At 54.0% G+C, this 17489-nt stretch overlaps 1 protein-coding gene across 19 annotated transcripts in view; it reads left to right on the forward strand.

The window, feature by feature from the left end:
• WDR27 (WD repeat domain 27) overlaps nt 1–17489 on the forward strand; it is a 151746-nt gene that overhangs the window by 109415 nt on the left and 24842 nt on the right. For 2 of the 19 annotated variants that reach the window (XR_006606763.1, XM_045079997.1), the window contains one exon: nt 9342–9632. The exons of the other annotated variants lie outside the window; for them this stretch is intronic. Coding sequence is in view for 1 of the 2 variants with exons in the window: in XM_045079997.1 (XP_044935932.1) it covers nt 9342–9395 (54 nt within the window). In the remaining variant the exon portion in view is untranslated. Of the gene's footprint in view, nt 1–9341; nt 9633–17489 lie in introns of those variants that run through there. 19 annotated transcript variants of the gene reach the window in all.

A 17489-nucleotide genomic window follows, 5' to 3' on the forward strand; every position in this document is an offset into this window, starting at 1 on the left:
GAGCCAGGCCGGACGGCAGCGCTCTGCACTGAGGTGGCGTCCCTTCCCTGGCCACTTCCTGTCAGTCCTTCCGTCTGAATGTCATGATTCAGGTGATAGTCGCTTGTCTTTCACCTGGACAACATCACACATCCACCATTTTTTGGGCTACTGACTTACTTAGACTCACTTTTCCAAATGAATTTTGCTGTTTTTCATCCTGGTACTTTGGTTCTTTTGTTTCTTTTTCTGTCTCTGCAAGGTGGATTGTAAATACTTTTCCCAGTGCTGGCTGAAAGCCAACAATTATTCCTCTCTCTTATCGTAACTGTTACCTTTAATACTGTAACCTCACACTTAGCTATAGTTTTTCATGGAAGAGGTCTGAAGTTGCTCTGTGCTGTTTCCTCCTGGACAGGATCAGGAGCTCAGCAGCTGCCCAGAGTGTGGGGACTGCGGTCGTCCAGGGTATGGAGTCATTGTTTGGAGTTTTGGTCAAATTCTGGTCACTGATTTTCTCTCGAATCTCATTTCGTCTAGGTTCTCTCATCTCACCGGAATACACTTTTTTTCATGATGACTTTCCCAGTAAGGTTTTGAAATTAAGTGATAAAATCTCTTGGTCTTTGTGTATCTGAAAATACCTCCATTTTGCCCTCATGCCAAAATAATAGCTCATCTCGGCATAAACATCTACACCTGCCGCTGAGCCTCTGAACACACCATCCCTTCGCCGGCGGATGCCGGACGTCGCAGATGAGGAGTCCAGTGTCCGTTAGTTCTGCGCATGTTGTTTTTCCAGCAGTGCCATTAAGATTGTGCTCTGGAGTCCATTCAGTGTAGTTTTTAAACTCATGGGTTTTAACTGATCTTTCTTTTTTTGAAAAATATTTTTTTATTTATTAATTTGACACGGAGGGGGAGAGATCATGAGAGGAAGAGGGCACCAGCCGGGGGAGTGGGAGAGAGAGAGGGAGAAACAGGCTCCCTCTAAGGAGGGTCCCCCAACACAGGGCTCTGTCCCAGGGTGTGGGGATCATGACCTGAGCCAAAGGCAGAGGCTTGACAACTGGGCCTCCCAGGGGCCCCTCATTTATTATATTTTTTAAATTAAGGTTTACTGATAAGTAGTTGACGTAAAGTTCATTCTCTGTGGCATAAAATTAAATAAGAGTTGATGGATGTAGTCCAAGTCAAGTTGGCGAGGTCCCCTACCAGATACCAAGTCCCACCAGATTCAGATAGAGAGTATCTACCACCCAGGTCCTCCGAGTCCCTTTGTAGTCAGCTTTTCCTTCCCGCCCCTGCCACCGACTTGACTTTTGTTCCTTATGTCTTTTCAGAAAGTCCTACACTTCGAGTGTTACACTGTGTTTGGTGTGTTTACTCTCACGTGTGCAATAACGGTTATGAGACTTTCTGTATTGCTGCATGTGTCAGTACTGTGTTCCGTCGTGTGGTTTCACACCTGTTTATACTAGTTCACCAGCTTGTGGAAGCTGTTGTCGTTGCCAGCTTGTGTGTATTACGAGTAAAGCTACAGAAGCATTTGTGAACACCTCTTTGTGCCAACACATGTGTTTAGTTTGTTTGGATAAATAACTTACATATAGAATTTCTGAGTTCTATATGAAATGTATATTTTATTTTATAAAATACGTGCCAAAAACTTTTCCCAAGTGGCCAATGTTCCCTTCCTCCAGCACTGAATGTATAAGAATTCCCCTTGTTTTGCAATGAGGGCAGAGTATTTCTTATTCTAACACCAGGTGAATATAATGCAAAATGTGATCATCTGCCCCTTTCAGTTGTGGACAAGCCTTTGTGAATCCTAAATAGAACATGGCCAACTGACTTCAGCTGTATGCTTAAAAAGGCATTTTGATTAAGTAGGATTTATCTCAAATGCAAGATTTGTTCAACATTGGAAAATCTAATGACTTAATTCACTATTTTGATAGAAAATATTTTGATTTATCTCAGTAGATGCAGAAAAAGCATTTAAATCCATTACTGTTTAGGATGAAAAGAAAATCTAACAAAGTATGAATAGAAAAGAGATTCTTAATCTGATGAAGGTTATATGCCAATATTCATAGGAAATATTATACTTAATAGATTTTACATCCATTCTCTTTAATATCAGGCATATGACAAGGATAACAACTCTTACAACTCCTTTTAACATAATATTGGAGATTCTGATCAATAAAACAAGTGAAACAAATGAGAGTAAAAAGGCTTGGAAGAGGAGAGACAAAACTCATTATTTGCGGATGGTTTGATTCATTTAACTGGAAAAGACTAATCAAATCATTAAGCTTTTAGAAGTAATATAATTCAGCAAAATTTCAGTAAATTTGCTGCATGTAATACTTACTAACAATCATCAGTGTCCCAGTAATAACTACCTGAAATTAAAATAAAAATAAGATCTCCTTTAGAATAACAAATAACACTTGAAAGTATTTAGGAGCTTAACTAAGAAAAATAACTATGGAAAAAACTTTAAAACTCCAATAAACTGCATAGAAGTTCTGAATAGTATTCCATATCCTTTCATAATTTTAGTAACAACTTAATAGAAGGTTGCCACTTCTTCACTAATTTATACATTTATTCCAATCTTAATAAAAATTCCAGCAGGATTCAATAAACTTACTCCAAAGAACATTTATTGGAGAAAAAAAATCCATAAAGGCAAAGTCAACCTTATATTTTACTTATCAGATATTAAGACATGTCGAGTGAAATAAGTCAAGCAGAGAGAGTCAATTATCATCTGGTTTTGCTTCCTTGTGGAGCATAAGGAATGACACCGAGGACATGGGGAGACAGAGAGGAGAAGGGAGTTGGGGGAAATGGGAGGGGGAGATGAACCATGAGAGACTGTGGACTCTGAGAAACTAACTGAGGGTTTTGGAAGTAGGAGGGGTGGAGGTTGGGTGAGCCTAGTGGTGAGGACTAAGGAGGGCACGGATTAAGGAACACTGGGTGTGGTACATAAACAATGAATCTTGGAACACTGAAAAAAAAAAAAAAAAAAAGACCTACGAAACCATTGAAATAAAAATAATGTGACATTGGTTCAAGAGCTGAAATAAAGCCAAAAGAATATAATTGAGAATTCAGAGAGAGACCCATGTATATTTGGGGACTCAAAACATATTAATGTGGCATCATAAAACAGTGGGGAAAAGAGGTATTATTTGGTACAATGTTTAGGGAAAATTGATCTCTATAGTGAGAAAAAAGAGAATTGTATTTCTGTTTAAACATACATCTAATGATTCAAGTATCTAAATGTGAAAGGTAAAACTATAAATAAATAGGGGAAATGTAGAATAGCTTTATGACCTATGCTTTGGAAAGACTTCATAAAACTTAAAAAACTTGAAAGTATAAAACATGAGACAAAAAAATTTATGAATTTATTTTCATGAAAATTAAAGATTTATTGTTAATGAAGACACCATCACAAAAGTAATGATTAATAAGTGACTATAATATTTAAAACTGAAAAGTTAGTACAAAAAACGGATGATTCTTGCTGCACCTCAGATTCACTGGGGGCCTGTTTTTTTTTTTTCTGTTGTTTGTTTGTTTGTTTGTTTTTTAAAGGTTTATTTTCTTTATTTCACAGAGTGTGAGCAAGCACCAGTGAAGGGGTAGAGGGAGAGCGAGCGAGAATCTCAGTCAGATTTCATGTTGAGTGCAGAGCCTAATGTGGGGCTCAAATCCGTGATCCTGAGTTCATGACCTGAGTTGAAATCAGGAGGAGGACACTTAGCCACCCGAGCCACCCAGCTGTCCTCGGGCCTGTGCTTTAGCGTTACCCTTGGGCCTCACTTGCTCTCACTGAAACCAAATCTCTGTGAGTGGAGGTGGGTGCTTGTGTTTACGTAAGCCCACTCCATGCGATGAAGATTCGGAATGAGGCCACCGATGGAGGAAGAGGATTGTGTGTACTGTCCTGGAGACTTAAAATGAATGTAGTTGTGTGTTTATTATTATTTTTCTTTCCTACAGCTCATTTTGTTTCCTCAATAACGATTTGATTTTTCCATAATTCTTAATAATTCTAGCTATCATCCCTTCAAATATTCTGTCTTTTCCGATCTCGTTGTTCTTTCCTTCTGTAACTCTTCTTAAGTGAATATTCATACTCCGTCTCGTCGGCTAAAGTCTCCTTCACACTTTCTGTCCTTTCGACTCTATGAGCTACATTCGGGGTGATTTCTTCACACCTGCCTCCCAGTTTACAAATCCTCTCTTCAGCTGTTTCTTAACCGCTCTTAATTCATCAAATGAAATTTTATGTTTGATGACTCCAATTTCTAGTTTCACTTAGGTTGTTTTCAGTCTTCTAGTTCTTTATTATAACAGCTTATTCTTTTATTATGTTTCTAGCCATTTTAAGCATATTGATCTGCAGACCATGTCCAATGGCTGTGTTGTCTACAGTGTCCAGTACTCCATTCCTGCTGAGCCTTGTGTCCAGTATACTTCATAGGGAAGGGTCCAGAGATGACCTTCTGCAAGCTTATCCTTGAGGGTCCTGCATGGTTTTTGTGGAGGAGTGATCCCGGTGGTCTTTGGTCTGCTCTCCTGGATGCTCTGTGAATATAAGCAGCTGAGACCACTTTTTTTTTTTTAGCTAGTTCCTTGATATGGATTTCTTTCTGTTTCTCATAGCGTAGGTGAAAACTGCAGACTCTCTATGTGCTGCCCTTGGTTATGGATATTGGAGGTGATTTCCTCACCTCCGGCTGGGATGTCTCCTCTCCCTGGTGTCAAGGTGGCCTTCCCTGTCCACACTTCACTCAGGTCTAAATATCTGAATATTCTGACTTTTTACAGGTTTCTTGGCCCAATTCCCTTTATTATGAGACGCCACATCTGCACCTTCTGTGTTCACATGGCAGTTAACATCCATGTCGTCCCCCTAGCACATACATGCACACTTTAACAGAAACTGTGATTTCCTTGGGTAGAAAGTGATGTCATAAACGTGTCACCCTGGGTTTTGGTTCCTTTCCCAGGCTTGCCTCTATTTTCCTGCAGCTCGTCCAAGCTCAGAACATGAGTCCCTTCAGGAGTCACTAGCCTTGACCTTACAAGAGCAACAGTGAGGTCAGAACCCTCCTGCAGTGCATGGCATGCACACCCTTTCCTGGGATGTCCTGATTTTACTGAAGGAAAGGACTTGTCCCTCTCCCTCAGTATTTGTCTTTCTGTCTCACGGCACTTCTGGAACTTTCTACCCCCGTGGTTGTCCCAGGAGTAGCAAGTTACTGAGAAGATGAGCCTGCTTGGGCCCCACGGCAAAACTGGAACTAGCACAAACAGTGGCCGGAGCCCAGAGCTCAAGTGACATGGGATTTTGTTGCTACTTGTTTTGTCTGTCTGTCTTGTTTTCTTCTGACCACGTGGACTGGAAAATTAGAAACATGTGGTTTCTAAAGAGAAAGAAGAAGAAGGAAAGCATTCTGGGGTGGACACCGGGGATGGTGACAGGGTGACAGGGTGCTGGTGCTGGTGACGGTTGTGTCTACGGCTTTGGCTCTTCCTGACTCCGGAGTCCATCTTTGTTGTCGAGCACGTTCAGACATTCCGATGACCACGTAATTCAGTGCCTTTCTGCTCAGCTTGTCGAAGCGGGGTTTCTGTCCCTCACTACCCAAAGAGTTAGCTACACCCCTCCTGTGAGTTCTCACAGCAACTTCCGGCCTCCCGGCCAGAGCAGTTAGAGACTCTGCGTTCCCACTCTGGGCTGTACTTTGTCACCCGTCTTGCGTCCCACGTGTCTAGACATGTCTCTCTCAGGCTAACTCGTGTGCTGGTTCCTGAGGCTCCACCAGCCTTGCAGCCCCGGGCCCTGCTCCCCTCTGCTCTCTTCACCTCCGAAGGGCACCTGCACCCCAGGGAGCAGCTGATGCAGACAGTGGGGACGTGCAACTTGCATGCTGTTCATGGCGATGAAGATCTGACCTCTGGAGGTTGAATTCCGAGCCAAATTCAAACGAAACTCACCAAAATAAGAGCTACTATGTTTATGCCCTGGATCTTGTTGCTTATCCTAATGTTTCAAAAGTTTGGAGACAGAATTGCCCCCGCGATCTGAAGCTTATTTTTATGTTGTGTGAAGACATGTTCTAAGAAAGGGTTATTAGTGTTTTAAGACGTCATTAGTATGAGGTTTGTAGCGGTGCTTTGCAGACTGAGGTATTTAGAACAGATAAACCTCATTTTTTAAAAATCCCAGATGCATGTGATTTATAATAATTGTTTCTGATATATTCGAATTAGAGACAGATTTTAAAATACATTTGACACATGTCCATGAGCATAAGATTACTTGGGGACTTGTGAATAAGTGAAGGTTTGCTTCAATGTGAAATCTTATTTTAGCCATTTCTTTGAAATAAAGCCAAGTTCTCCTCTCAAAACAATAGACACTGTCAGGCCAAAATCTGAACTGTACACACCAGACCGTCACTCTCAGGGTTATGTAAGTGGTATCCTGGGTCTAAAAAGTGCAGATTTTTATCTGTATCTGTCCTTCATCTGTTTGGTCCACACGGTTCTGTTGGTTGCATCGTCCTACGCGTCTGGTTCTGGACACCCATGAGTAGATACAGCCCTTCTCACTCTGGGAAGGTAATGTCACCCCAGTACGTCTCCCAGATGGAGGTAGTGGGCCGTGACTTACTCCTCACTGTACGGCAGGTATGTGGTAGAAAATGTGTGACTCCAGGTCTGTGTGATCTGCACACAGAAACTCTGGAAGGGATCTACCATCGTAATCTGGTCATGGAATCTGAGATGCCTGTGCTCGGGTCTTCCAAGGCAGGGTGTCCGTGTCAGCCCGATATCGCTGTCTGTATCCATAGAGGAATGTGCCACACAGGGCATGGTGCTGTGCTAGAAACACTCAGATATGGTGCTTTTGTTCTTTCTGCATTTCTCATGTTTGATTCACTGAATCACTTAGGATAGCAATGACCCATCCGTGTCAATCAACGTAACATGTCACCCAAGAAGTTGTTGATAGATTGATGTTAAGATATTATTGGAACGTCTTGAACCTGTCAATATCTAAGAGAACATATTATCTATCTAAGATATTATCTATCTTATCTAAGAGAAGAAGAAAAACGATGGTGTTAGGAAAGCCGAGGTGATCTGGGGATAGGTTTCCCGAGGGCGCACGAGGTGCGGACACCCGGGGAGCTGCGGGCACAGCACCCACCGTGTGTGGGCCTAGCCCACGTATTGCCAGGGGACACAGAGCCCTGCTGGTACACGCTCACGGGACGGCCGAGCGGATGTCTGTGGCAAGCGTCGGTCTCTGCATGCACTCTCAGGTGCGTTGCTTTCTCCTGCGTGCCTCACTGGCTAGTGGTCAGTGTGACTCCTCGCCACCCCAAACCCTGACTGGGCTCTGCAATGGACAGGATGCGTTGGTATGAGGAGGGGGGCCTTGGTCATGATGTGGAACCCTCAGGGACCGGTTTTGTGCCCCAGAAGGAGCTTCAGAATGCCGCCTTCTCCAGGTGAGGATGGAACCTCCCCTGGAACCCACTGTGCCTGCTGCCTTGGTCTCCTGGGTCCCAGCCCGTGAGCAGCACACCTCGGTGGTTCCCCGGCCGTCGACCTGGTGCTTTGCCTACAGCCCAGGCTAGACAGGCTCCCGGGGTTGCTGGGACGTTTCTGGAGCACACAGGATGAGCCAGACAACAGTGAGGCCCTCATAGGGGCAGCCTGGGCTGTGTCCATGCGGCATCTCCGCTGGGCCCAGGTCTGCACAGCTCCCCCACTGCACCATGCAGTGCCAGCTGCCCCTGGACTGTGCTCTGGGGTGGACAGATGGATGTGTGGGATGCAGCCCCCACAACTGTCCGCTGTCACCCGCTCTCCAGGCGTGACCCGGGGATGATCCCAGGAAAGGGTTGCACCCCTGGAGTTGGGGATCTGTGTCCTGCTGTCCTGTCTTCCTCTCGGCCAGCGGCTCTTAGAACATCTAGATCTGTGGACAGAAGCAGTGAGGTCATCGCCTACTGACTATTTTCCTACGGATCTTCTACCTTTTCTAAGGCAGAGGCTCTTAAAAATCAAATGTACACATGGCTGCTTGTGATGTCATCTCCTTCTTTACCTGGCCAGTGGGCTCGGTGGGCCCCGGTGTCCCTGACGCAGGGCGCTACAGCGACGTGTGGCTGAAGAGAGGGAGGCCGCCTCGGCGCAGGTGTCACACGGGTACTGAGTCGCACGCAGCACCGCAGCGGCAGGAACCGCGGACAGGGGAGGGGAGGGAGGGACCAGCCGCGGGAGTACGCCTGTCCCTCGTGCCCTCGGGGCGGCCGTGCCTGGTGGTGACGTGGACTCCGAGAGCATTTCCAGGCCCACGGGGCACAGATGTGGGGGGGGGCACCCTGCAAGACCACAGGCCTCTGACCTCGTGAGTCTCGTCCAGATTCCTGACGGTAACACTGGATTGCTGGTGTTTGCAGGGGGACGAGGGGCTGCGGGGGTCATGCAGCTCCAGGAGGGTGTGAGGCCCCAGGTGTGGTGGCTGTGGGCACACGGTGGGGAGGGCACGGTGGGAGGTGGCCCCGCAGGGCGAAGCCACGGCAGCGCGAGGCCCTGGGGCCGATTATGCATTTGGATGAACAGCAGATTCAAAGAGCCATCCAGGTTTTGGACCATAGGACAGGTCAGGGTCGCGATGGCTTCTTCAGGCAAGAAGAGGATAATTGATGGGTTTGAAGTTACAGTGGACGACGTCCCAAGTGGTGATTCATGTAACGTTTCAAAACGCAGAACGCGAGGCAGTGTCGCTGTGGCCAGCCAGCGTCGGCGCAAGTGCGGCAGACAGCAAAGGCCACCTGAGATGCGGCGTGAGAGCGTGTGGGCCACAGTCCGTGTTCCCTCCTGGGCTCAGAGATGGGCTTTGCCAGCTGGCCCCTGGGGACAAAGCAGCAAGGAAGGGGCCTGGCTCCTTGTCTGAGGAGCCCCCCTCTCCGCCCAGTGAGCGAGCCGCCCTCCGCCCCGGGGGAGAGAGTGGAGCGGTGGGAAGCCGGAGGGCTGGGGCTCCGTGGCTCCCGTGCGTGGCTGAGAGCCGGCAGAGGCTTCTGCAGGCCGTCCTGTGGTCTTCCGGGCACGTGGCACTCGCTGGCCTCAGAACAGCCATGACACGTGGTTTGCAGTCATCAGCCATCGGTGTGGTGAGGTCACTCTTGCTAATGCACTTTGTTCTGTGCTCTAGAAAGTCCCCAGCGAGCGGAGCCCACACTGTAAGTGTGCAGGGCCCTCCCTCGGGAGAGGGACGGAAGCAGACGATGTCCTGTTTTCGATTGCAGCTCGCCACGGTCAGCCTGGACGGAAACCTGCAGCTGTTCGGAGCCGGTCACTGACCGCGGGCGTGAGGGGGCTGCGCGGCCGGCCAGGGGTCCTGCTCACAGCCCTACCGGGATTTGCGTCCCTTCGCTCCTGGCTCTGCTCTGCCACGCGCACGCCTGGGAGCTCCCTGCGCCTCCCAAGGGTCCCCGTGCTGGACGACCGGAGTCGGCGTCCAGCACTTCTGCACAGAACGTGGTCAAGCTGAAACAGAATGTTCTTCAATAAAAAGTAACCTGGTGTTTGCTTCCTAACAGACTTTGTGGGGTGCGCACAGAGCAGTGGCTGGCGCGGCCCACCGGCCTTCTGACCACATGTCCTGGCTTTGCTTGGTGACTGGGGGGCTCTGCCCCCAGGTTGGCTTCTGGGCCTTTCCCCCCAGCAGCGGTGGGGTCCCCAGGGTCCCCCATGAATTCCGCAGACACAAACGGCTGTCCTGGGGTGGGCAGCAGGCGTCTTTCCTCTGACACTCCAGAACCAGGTCTTTCTGGGACCCCAGGAGAGTCAGGATTCTTCCAGACGGCGAACGGCTGACAACACTCAGTCCGCCCAGGGCAGAGCCTCTCAGGCCGGCCTGGACAGGCCGCGGGAGATGCCGGACGAGCCACCCCTCCTTTGTTCCTCTCCTGCCGAGAGATGTAGTGCTGAGTTCTGGGCGGGCTCCGGCCTCCACGTGGGCCGTCCACGCACCCACCACAGGTACACGTCCTTTTCCCGGCAGTGTTGGAGGAGCAAACTTTTAGAAAACTAATTTTTATTCTTCCCAACACTTGGGAGTTATTTTATCCATTTATAGCAATTCTGTTGTTTCCCTTGTTAAAACGAAGTTACTTTGAAACTGGTTAAAAATAAGTGAAGCATAATTAACAAGGCAAGAAAACCCGTGGAATCTTACTTCAAAGTCTTGATCTCAGTTACTACGTTGGACGCCTCTTTCCGCACGACTCTCGGTTCTGGGGAGACGCACGTAAGGCGGCCGTCCGAGCCCGTCGGAGGGCACGGTTCTGGGGCGCTGCGGCTCTTACTCTGCTGTGCGGTCGCCGCGGCCTAGGCCTCCAGAACCTTCTCCTCTGGCAGGAGGGAAACCACCCCGGTCAGCTCCGCTCCACCCCACCTGGCCCTGCCCCCCCCAGCCCCGGTCCGTGGATTCCGCTGGGGGGTCGCACTTCCTGGCTGGCTCGCGTCACTGACGGTGACATCCCCGAGGTCCCTCCGTGGTGCGGCAGGTACCAGCCGCCCCCCCACCCTCCAGCCTTCACGGCACTTGGGTCCCTGTGCCTGTTAAAACTTCCAGGACCCCCGTCCTCCTGCAGAGTCAGGCTGGGCGTCCCCTCGCCGCAGCCCGAGCTCCCTGGAAGCCAGGCTGTGGGCCACAGCGAGCTCCCTGGTCTTCTGTTTTCCTTTGAGGGACGGAGCCCTTTACAGAAAGTGCGTCTCACTGTGAAAGCAGATTCGGGGGCAGAGGGACTTGCCGGGGTCGGGGGAGCCCACACTGGGGTGAGGCCCTGAGGAGTGGACTCAGGTGTGGGGAAGATCTGAGTCTGGGGATGAGGCTCAGGAAGGATACGCAGGTGTGCGAGCTTGCACGGGTGTGTGAGGTTGCAGGAGTATCTGAGCTCGTGTGGGGTGTGAGCCTGCGTGCGTGTGAGCTTGCACAGGTGTGTGAACTTGCAGGGGGTGTGATCTTCATGAGTGTGTGAGCCTGCACAAGTGTGTAAGCTCACACAAGTACCTGAGCTCGCACGGGCATGCACGCGTGTGTGGTTGTGGGAGACGGCACTGTGGGAGTCCTCCCCAGCAGGACTTATTTGCCCGGCTGGGCTGTGCACACACGCTCACGTGACAGCTGGCTTGCCGCTGGAGCCCGCTCCCATCAAACCTGTGCTCTGCTAGGGTTCCCCATGCCCGCTCGCCCCTTCTCTCCTCAGAGAGCCCGGAGGACTGCAGGAACTTCATTCCTGGCTCAAGACCTTGGCCCCACAGGACCACACGGAGCCTTCCCTCCCTCCTTGTTTCTGCACGCCCCAAGTGGCCCTGTTGGGGGGCCTGCGGCTCGTGTCGCTGGGTGCCGCTGTTAGCTTTGGGAAACTGGCTCTCTTGGAGAAGGCCCGCCAGTGCCCTGGGGTGATGAGCCAAGTGCATGGGCAGCAGGTGACCCACGTAGCCCCCGGGACCCTCTCACGTGACCGCAGGGAGAAACCCCGAGCAGGTCGCACCAGGGAGCCAGTTGAAGGAGAGAGGTGTGCAGACCCTCCTCTCCAACAAGCAGCCACGACAGACATGTAACGTGCGGAGCTGATTCACGGTCTTCCGCGGGCCTCCTGGAGATCAGGAAACCGGACGACTGCCCCTCGGGACGCACACATGTCGCTTGGGAGCCGCCCGCAGGCCCGCAGACCCTGCCCCTGCTGCAGGGTCCCTGCGCGGACGAGCGCCGGCAGCTCCACGCTCCAACCTCAGGTCCCGTCTCCGGGCCCTCGCTGTCTCGAGTGGAGGGGCACAGTGTTCACTGACCTGCCGGAAGGCTGGCTTTCTTATAGTCAACCCCCTTTTCTCTGCCCCATGGCCCTTCTGCAGCGAGAGTGCTGGGGTCCCTGCTTGCAGCTCTGATGGGGAGGCCACAGTGGGAGTGGGGTTTTCAAAGGGTTTTTCTTTTGGTGTCAGAGTAGGGCAGGGGTGGGGAGGCAGGCTGCCCCTAGGGGTCTGGAGCGTGCTCTCCCCATGGGTGGAAGGACCCCACAAATCCAAGGTCTTTTATCCTAAACAGAAATGAGAAGATTGGAATTTTTAAATTTCTAGAAAAAGATAGCAGCTTTGTGCTCCTTCCCTGAATGTGTCCATTTTCCAGGTAAACCAGTGAGAAGCTGCTTCTGTAGTAATGTCTGCAGGTGTCTCGTCTGCAGGTGTCTCATACAGGTGTCTCGTCTGCAGGTGTCTCGTGCAGGTGTCTCATGCAGGTGTCTCATCTGCAGGTGTCTCGTGCAGGTGTCTTGTCTGCAGGTGTCTCGTCTGCAGGTGCCTCGTCTGCAGGTGTCTCGTGCAGGTGCCTCGTCTGCAGGTGTCTCGTCTGCAGGTGCCTCGTCTGCAGGTGTCTCATGCAGGTGTCTCATCTGCAGGTCTCTCGTGCAGGTGTCTCATCTGCAGGTGTCTCGTCTGCAGGTGCCTCGTCTGCAGGTGTCTCGTGCAGGTGTCTCGTGCAGCTTCAAGTGAGCCAGGTTCTCCCCGACAACGTCTGCACAGAAACATTCCCAGTTTTGTGCTTTCCAGTGCAGCGGGAGACTCATTGGAAGTGAGTGTTTTCTTTGAGTGGCCTCAGTGCCCTTTCCCTGGGCATCTGCTTTGTGGGGGCCTGAGCGGGCGGCCCCCCTGCAGCCCACGCTAGGTGCTCTGGTGCTTGGGAGCACAGTTTCCCTCCTCAGCTTCCCCTGCAGCTGACCCCGTCCTGACCTCTGCTTTCCACCATGAGCTCCCCGCGGGGACCCCTGGGCGGACGCAGAAGGACTCCGGTTCCTGGGCCTGGCCCAGGGTGAGGGGCCGAGCAGCCCAGGCCTGCAGGGTGGTGGGCAGAGAGAGCTCGGACTCCGTTCCCACCCTCCAGCGATGTTCTCATCTCGTCTCACTGCACATCAGGCTCGCAGTAGCCAGTTGCCTTTCTGAGCCTTGGCCAGACCCCACACTGTATCCCTGACAGCTGTTTGTCACCTTCTCTGTCCCTGCGTGTGGCCCGCTGTGCTCCAGACGACGTCCCACACCTGGTGCCGCCAGCCACAGCCAGACCCACTGGCTGCTTGGAGCTCCTTCGTCCTACTTGCTAGAACCCTGCCCTTCCCGGAGTCTTGTTTGCTGCTGCAGCCTCAGACCCGCTCAGGGAGTTGAGGGATGGTCCGGTGGCTCCAGACCTCCCGGCGCGACCATGGTGTCCCACGCGTGCGTGGCCAAGGCTGAGGTTCATGCCGCTTTGCCTGCGCCAGAACCAAGGAGCTGGGCAGACACACTCCGCCCCTGGACCCTGCTCCTTGCTTCTTCCTCACTGGTGGGAGATGCCCTCGGCCCCCTCCTCGGAAGATAAGGACGTCCTCCCAGGGGCACAGCAGCTGCCTGGGGGCAGCCCACATGGTGTGAGGCACCTCTTTCCCCTTCGGTCCCCCCCCCACCTGCGTCCGCGGCTGTTCTCCGGCCTTCTGGGGCCCATGTCCCCTACCCACAGGGGCCAGCCCCAGAGCTCCTTCCTCAGCACGAACCCCCCTGCCGTCTGCCCCGCGCACCCCGCTGCACCGGCTCCCAGCCGCCTCTGCCTTTCCCGCCCTTTGCCCCAGGATGCCTGTCCCTGGTCTTTGCCTGGAGTATTCTACAGCTGCCAACTGGCCAGGACGAGGCCACAGCAGGAGGGGGGTTTCCTGGCTGCCCTGGCTGCCTGTGCCCGTGGGACCCTCCCTGTAAGTCCTCCTCTGGCTTCACAAGTCCCATGACCACGACCAGGACAGCCGCTTCCCTTCTCAGCCACAGGACCATTACCCGAACGGGCGGGCGCCTTGGGGAGCAGCGAGGCCATGTCTCTGCTCTGAGCACACCGCCAGCTCGCAGCGGGCACTTCGGGCGGCTCCTGTCCTCCTGCTCCTGCTCCCCCCCCGCTCGGCGCCTGCCCCCGTCTGGCCCTCCGGCCGGCTCTCCTGCACCTCCGGCCCTCCCTGCCGCGATCGCACAGGCTCCGCTGCTCCTGCTCTTGGGGGGTGTGTCCTCGGGCTCAGCCGCGAGTCCTGCTGCCTAGGCGGCCGCGGCTCTCCCGGTTCAGCCGCTTCCGGGCGCTGCAGGCCTCTTGCTGTCTTGCCAGGACCCCGCGTGCCCGTGGCCCGTTCAGAGCCCATCACGGCACAGATGTCCCTCGTCTCTCCGCGGATCTGACTCCTCCTCCCCGCTCTGAGTCCGCGGGCGGGCCTTGTGGCCGGCCGCACACCGTGCTTTCCTCCCACACCAGCTCCCACGAGCCTGCAGGAGCCTGTCCTGAAACTTCGCTCACATCAGCCCTTCCCTCTCTCTCTCGGGGAGTGCAGCGCAGCGTTTTCTGGAGCGATCACACCCGTTTTCCTGGAGACGGGCTTCTCCTTCTCCGCATTTGTGCAGAGGAGGGAGAGCACGTTGGCGTTGGTGGGGGGAGGTTCCTGGCCTTTTCTTGGCCAAGCCCCCCCGGCCCCCCGCGGCAGAGGAGGTGCTGGGATGCAGACAGAAGTGAATTCAACACTGGGCTGTGGAATTCGGTCTAAAGACGCGGGGACGTGGGGAGGTTGGGTGGGATCTGAAACCCCGCTGTGTCCGAGCGCACTAACGTGCCTTTTCTTGTGGGATGGAGTTTCCAGAGCTGAGGGGTTGTCAAAGGGAGCGGAAGACCCGGGGCCTTTGGAGCAGGGTGGCTGGGGGTGTGGGGTGGACAGCAGCCCACGGCCGAGACTTCCGGGAAGCGACGCCGCGCCCTGCCCAGCTGCCCCGTGCGTCCTGAGTGCCCTTCGCGTGTGGAGCTCCAGAGAAGCGTGGTCCCTGCCTGGGCCGGTGTGGAGCAGAGACAGCACACGCCGGGTGGGCAGGGGACGGACCGCCTGTGAAACAGCCACCACCCAGAGAGGGGAGACCCCGTGGGATCCCACCGTGAGCGAGGGAGGACTCCAGCTCCGACGCACGGAGCCGCAGACCTCGGCCGGCCTTGGCAGTGTGCACGAGGAATCCCGAGCACCGCCCTGGCCACAGAGGAGGGGCGTTGCTGGGCGTGTGCAGGGCAGCCTGCGGGGCGGGCTCTGGGCCACGGGCGGGAGGGCCCGATCCTGCAGGGGTGGAGCGCTGGGCTGTGTCCCCAGGAAGTGGCCATGGGCACATCACCCTGAGTGGAAGGTCGCCGGATAAACGGAGCCCACTCTGCCCACGGACGGGGAGGGGGCCGCGCGTGGTCCTTCTCCACCGGGGCCTCAGAGGAGGGTGCCACGGGGAGTGGCTGCTCTGACCTCGCCCAGTTCTGTGACCAGGCTCCCCTCGGGCTCCCCCCGGGGCTCTGGCTTCACAGCCTCGTGCATCGCCGCCCACCTCCCTGCCGTGTCCGTCCCCAGAGCAGCCGCCCAGCGTCAACGAAGCCCCTGTGTCGCCGGGGGGTGGGCGCCACCACTCCTGTCCCCCTGTCCCAGAACGTCCACGCTCCCGGGGAGCAGGCACCTGCCGGGGAAGCACAGTGTGAACGCCCGGACCCCAGTGCACTGCAGTCGCATGGGCCACGGTGCGGGGCCGACTCGAGGACGGCTCCCAGGCGGCCAGTGCCGGTCGCAGGCGGGGAGACGCCCAGGAGGAGAAGCCTCTTCCCCCGGCAGCAGCTGGACGGGTTCTTCTGTGGTGGGAACAGACTCGGGCGCCGGCAGGACCCGGCGGGTGCGCTGTGTGGGGCTGTGTGGGGCTGTGGTCTCAGGAAACGGACCCGGCCGCCCTGTGCAGCAGAACACCAGACTCTGGGCCCAGGTCATTGTCTCCTCATATTTTGCCAGAGAAATCTCGGTTGCTGGTGCGACAGTTCTTTTTTGCTGTAATGGACTTTTTCCCCAAGATGAGGTTAGTGATGAGACTGGCTAATTTGCATATTTGCAGGAAGTAAAGATTGAGCCAAATTTTTTTCATTGGGTTCACTTTGGCAACTTCTTAAAAAACTCCAGAGGGGAGCCTGATGCGTCTTGCATGTGATTACAGAGTCCGTCACCATTTTCCAAACCTGTACCATTTGCATCCTCTCCGATTCTCACGTGCGAACGTGCGCATGGGGTCTTCAGGAAGCCTCGGCCCCTCTGCTTAAACTGCGTGCGGCGGCCTGTGGAGCAGCCCGGGCCCGGCCGCAGCCCTGCCCCAAGTGACGTTCCCACAAGGACCCTCCCACCCAGCCCTCTGATTCAAGCCATTCGTCTGCGTTTCGTTTTTCTAAGTTCAGAAGACGGCCTCTGAGAGCAGCATGCCTTTTTTTTTTTTTTTAATATTTTATTTATTTATTTGACAGAGAGCGAGCAATCACAAGCAGGCAGAGTCAGGCGGGGGGGTGGGAATAGCAGGCTCCCCACTGAGCGGAGAGCCCGACGTGGGACTCGATCCCAGGACCCTGGGATCATGACCTGAGCCGAAGGCAGAGGCTTTAACCCACTGAACCACCCAGGCGCCCCGCAGCATGCTTTTTAAAAAAGGATGTACTGCACCAAAAACTAACCATGTCTTTTATGGCGACTAAGGTAACACAATAAAAAGAAATTGGTTTTTTAGAGAGGGGGAGGGGCAGGGGAGTCTCCCGCAGGCTCCTCCCTGAGCACAGAGCGCGACTCGGGGCTCGATCTCACGGCTCCTGAGATCATGACCTGAGCTGAAACCAGGAGTCGGACGCTTAACCGACAGCTGCCCAGGTGCCCCTGGGTTTGCTAAACACTTAGAGGCCTCCCCTGCCCTGCCCCCAGCACCCGTGTCCTCACACACCTTCTCGTGGCCCACGTCCGCCTGCCTCCCAGGGGTGTCCGCACGTCTGCCGGCTGGTCGGGTTAGGGTGACTACAGGCAGCAACCCCACCGGGTCCTTCTCTCCTTCCGAAAAGCCCTGCAGTCCTTTCACACGCGTGTGCCCGGTCCTGCCGTGTTCTGTGCAGGAGCTGGCCCTCCATGCCCACAGAGCTCACGGGCTGCATCCTTGTGGACGGGCACAGCACGTACACGTGGGTGGACGTGTGGAGGTGGGAGCCGCGGATTGGGGGTCGGTGTGTTGTGGGGCGGCAGCATCGGGAACAGCAGGAAGGCCCAGGACTGAGCAGGTGACGGGGAACCTGGGAGAGGCTGACCTCAGAGGCCACCCGTGTGCGGGGGTGGAGGCGTGTCCTTAGGAGGAGGCCACGGAGGCCACTGAGTGGACTTATGGGACATGCGATCCTGGAAGATTACGACAAGTGATAGGTTTGACTTGGTTTTCCAAAACTTTGTCTTGATGCCAAAAATGTGGTCTTATGAACGCAGGAGGACGGGCCCGTGAGCAGAAAGGGCTGCTGTCCCGGGATTGTGAGGAGCGACGGTTGCAGGCCGGGGGTCGTGGAGGGAAGGACCAAGGGAAGTTCCGAA

This window comes from Mustela putorius, unplaced genomic scaffold (genome assembly GCF_011764305.1).
Source record: "Mustela putorius furo isolate JIRA1106 unplaced genomic scaffold, ASM1176430v1.1 tig00000450_pilon_pilon_pilon, whole genome shotgun sequence".
Taxonomy (NCBI): domain Eukaryota; kingdom Metazoa; phylum Chordata; class Mammalia; order Carnivora; family Mustelidae; genus Mustela; species Mustela putorius.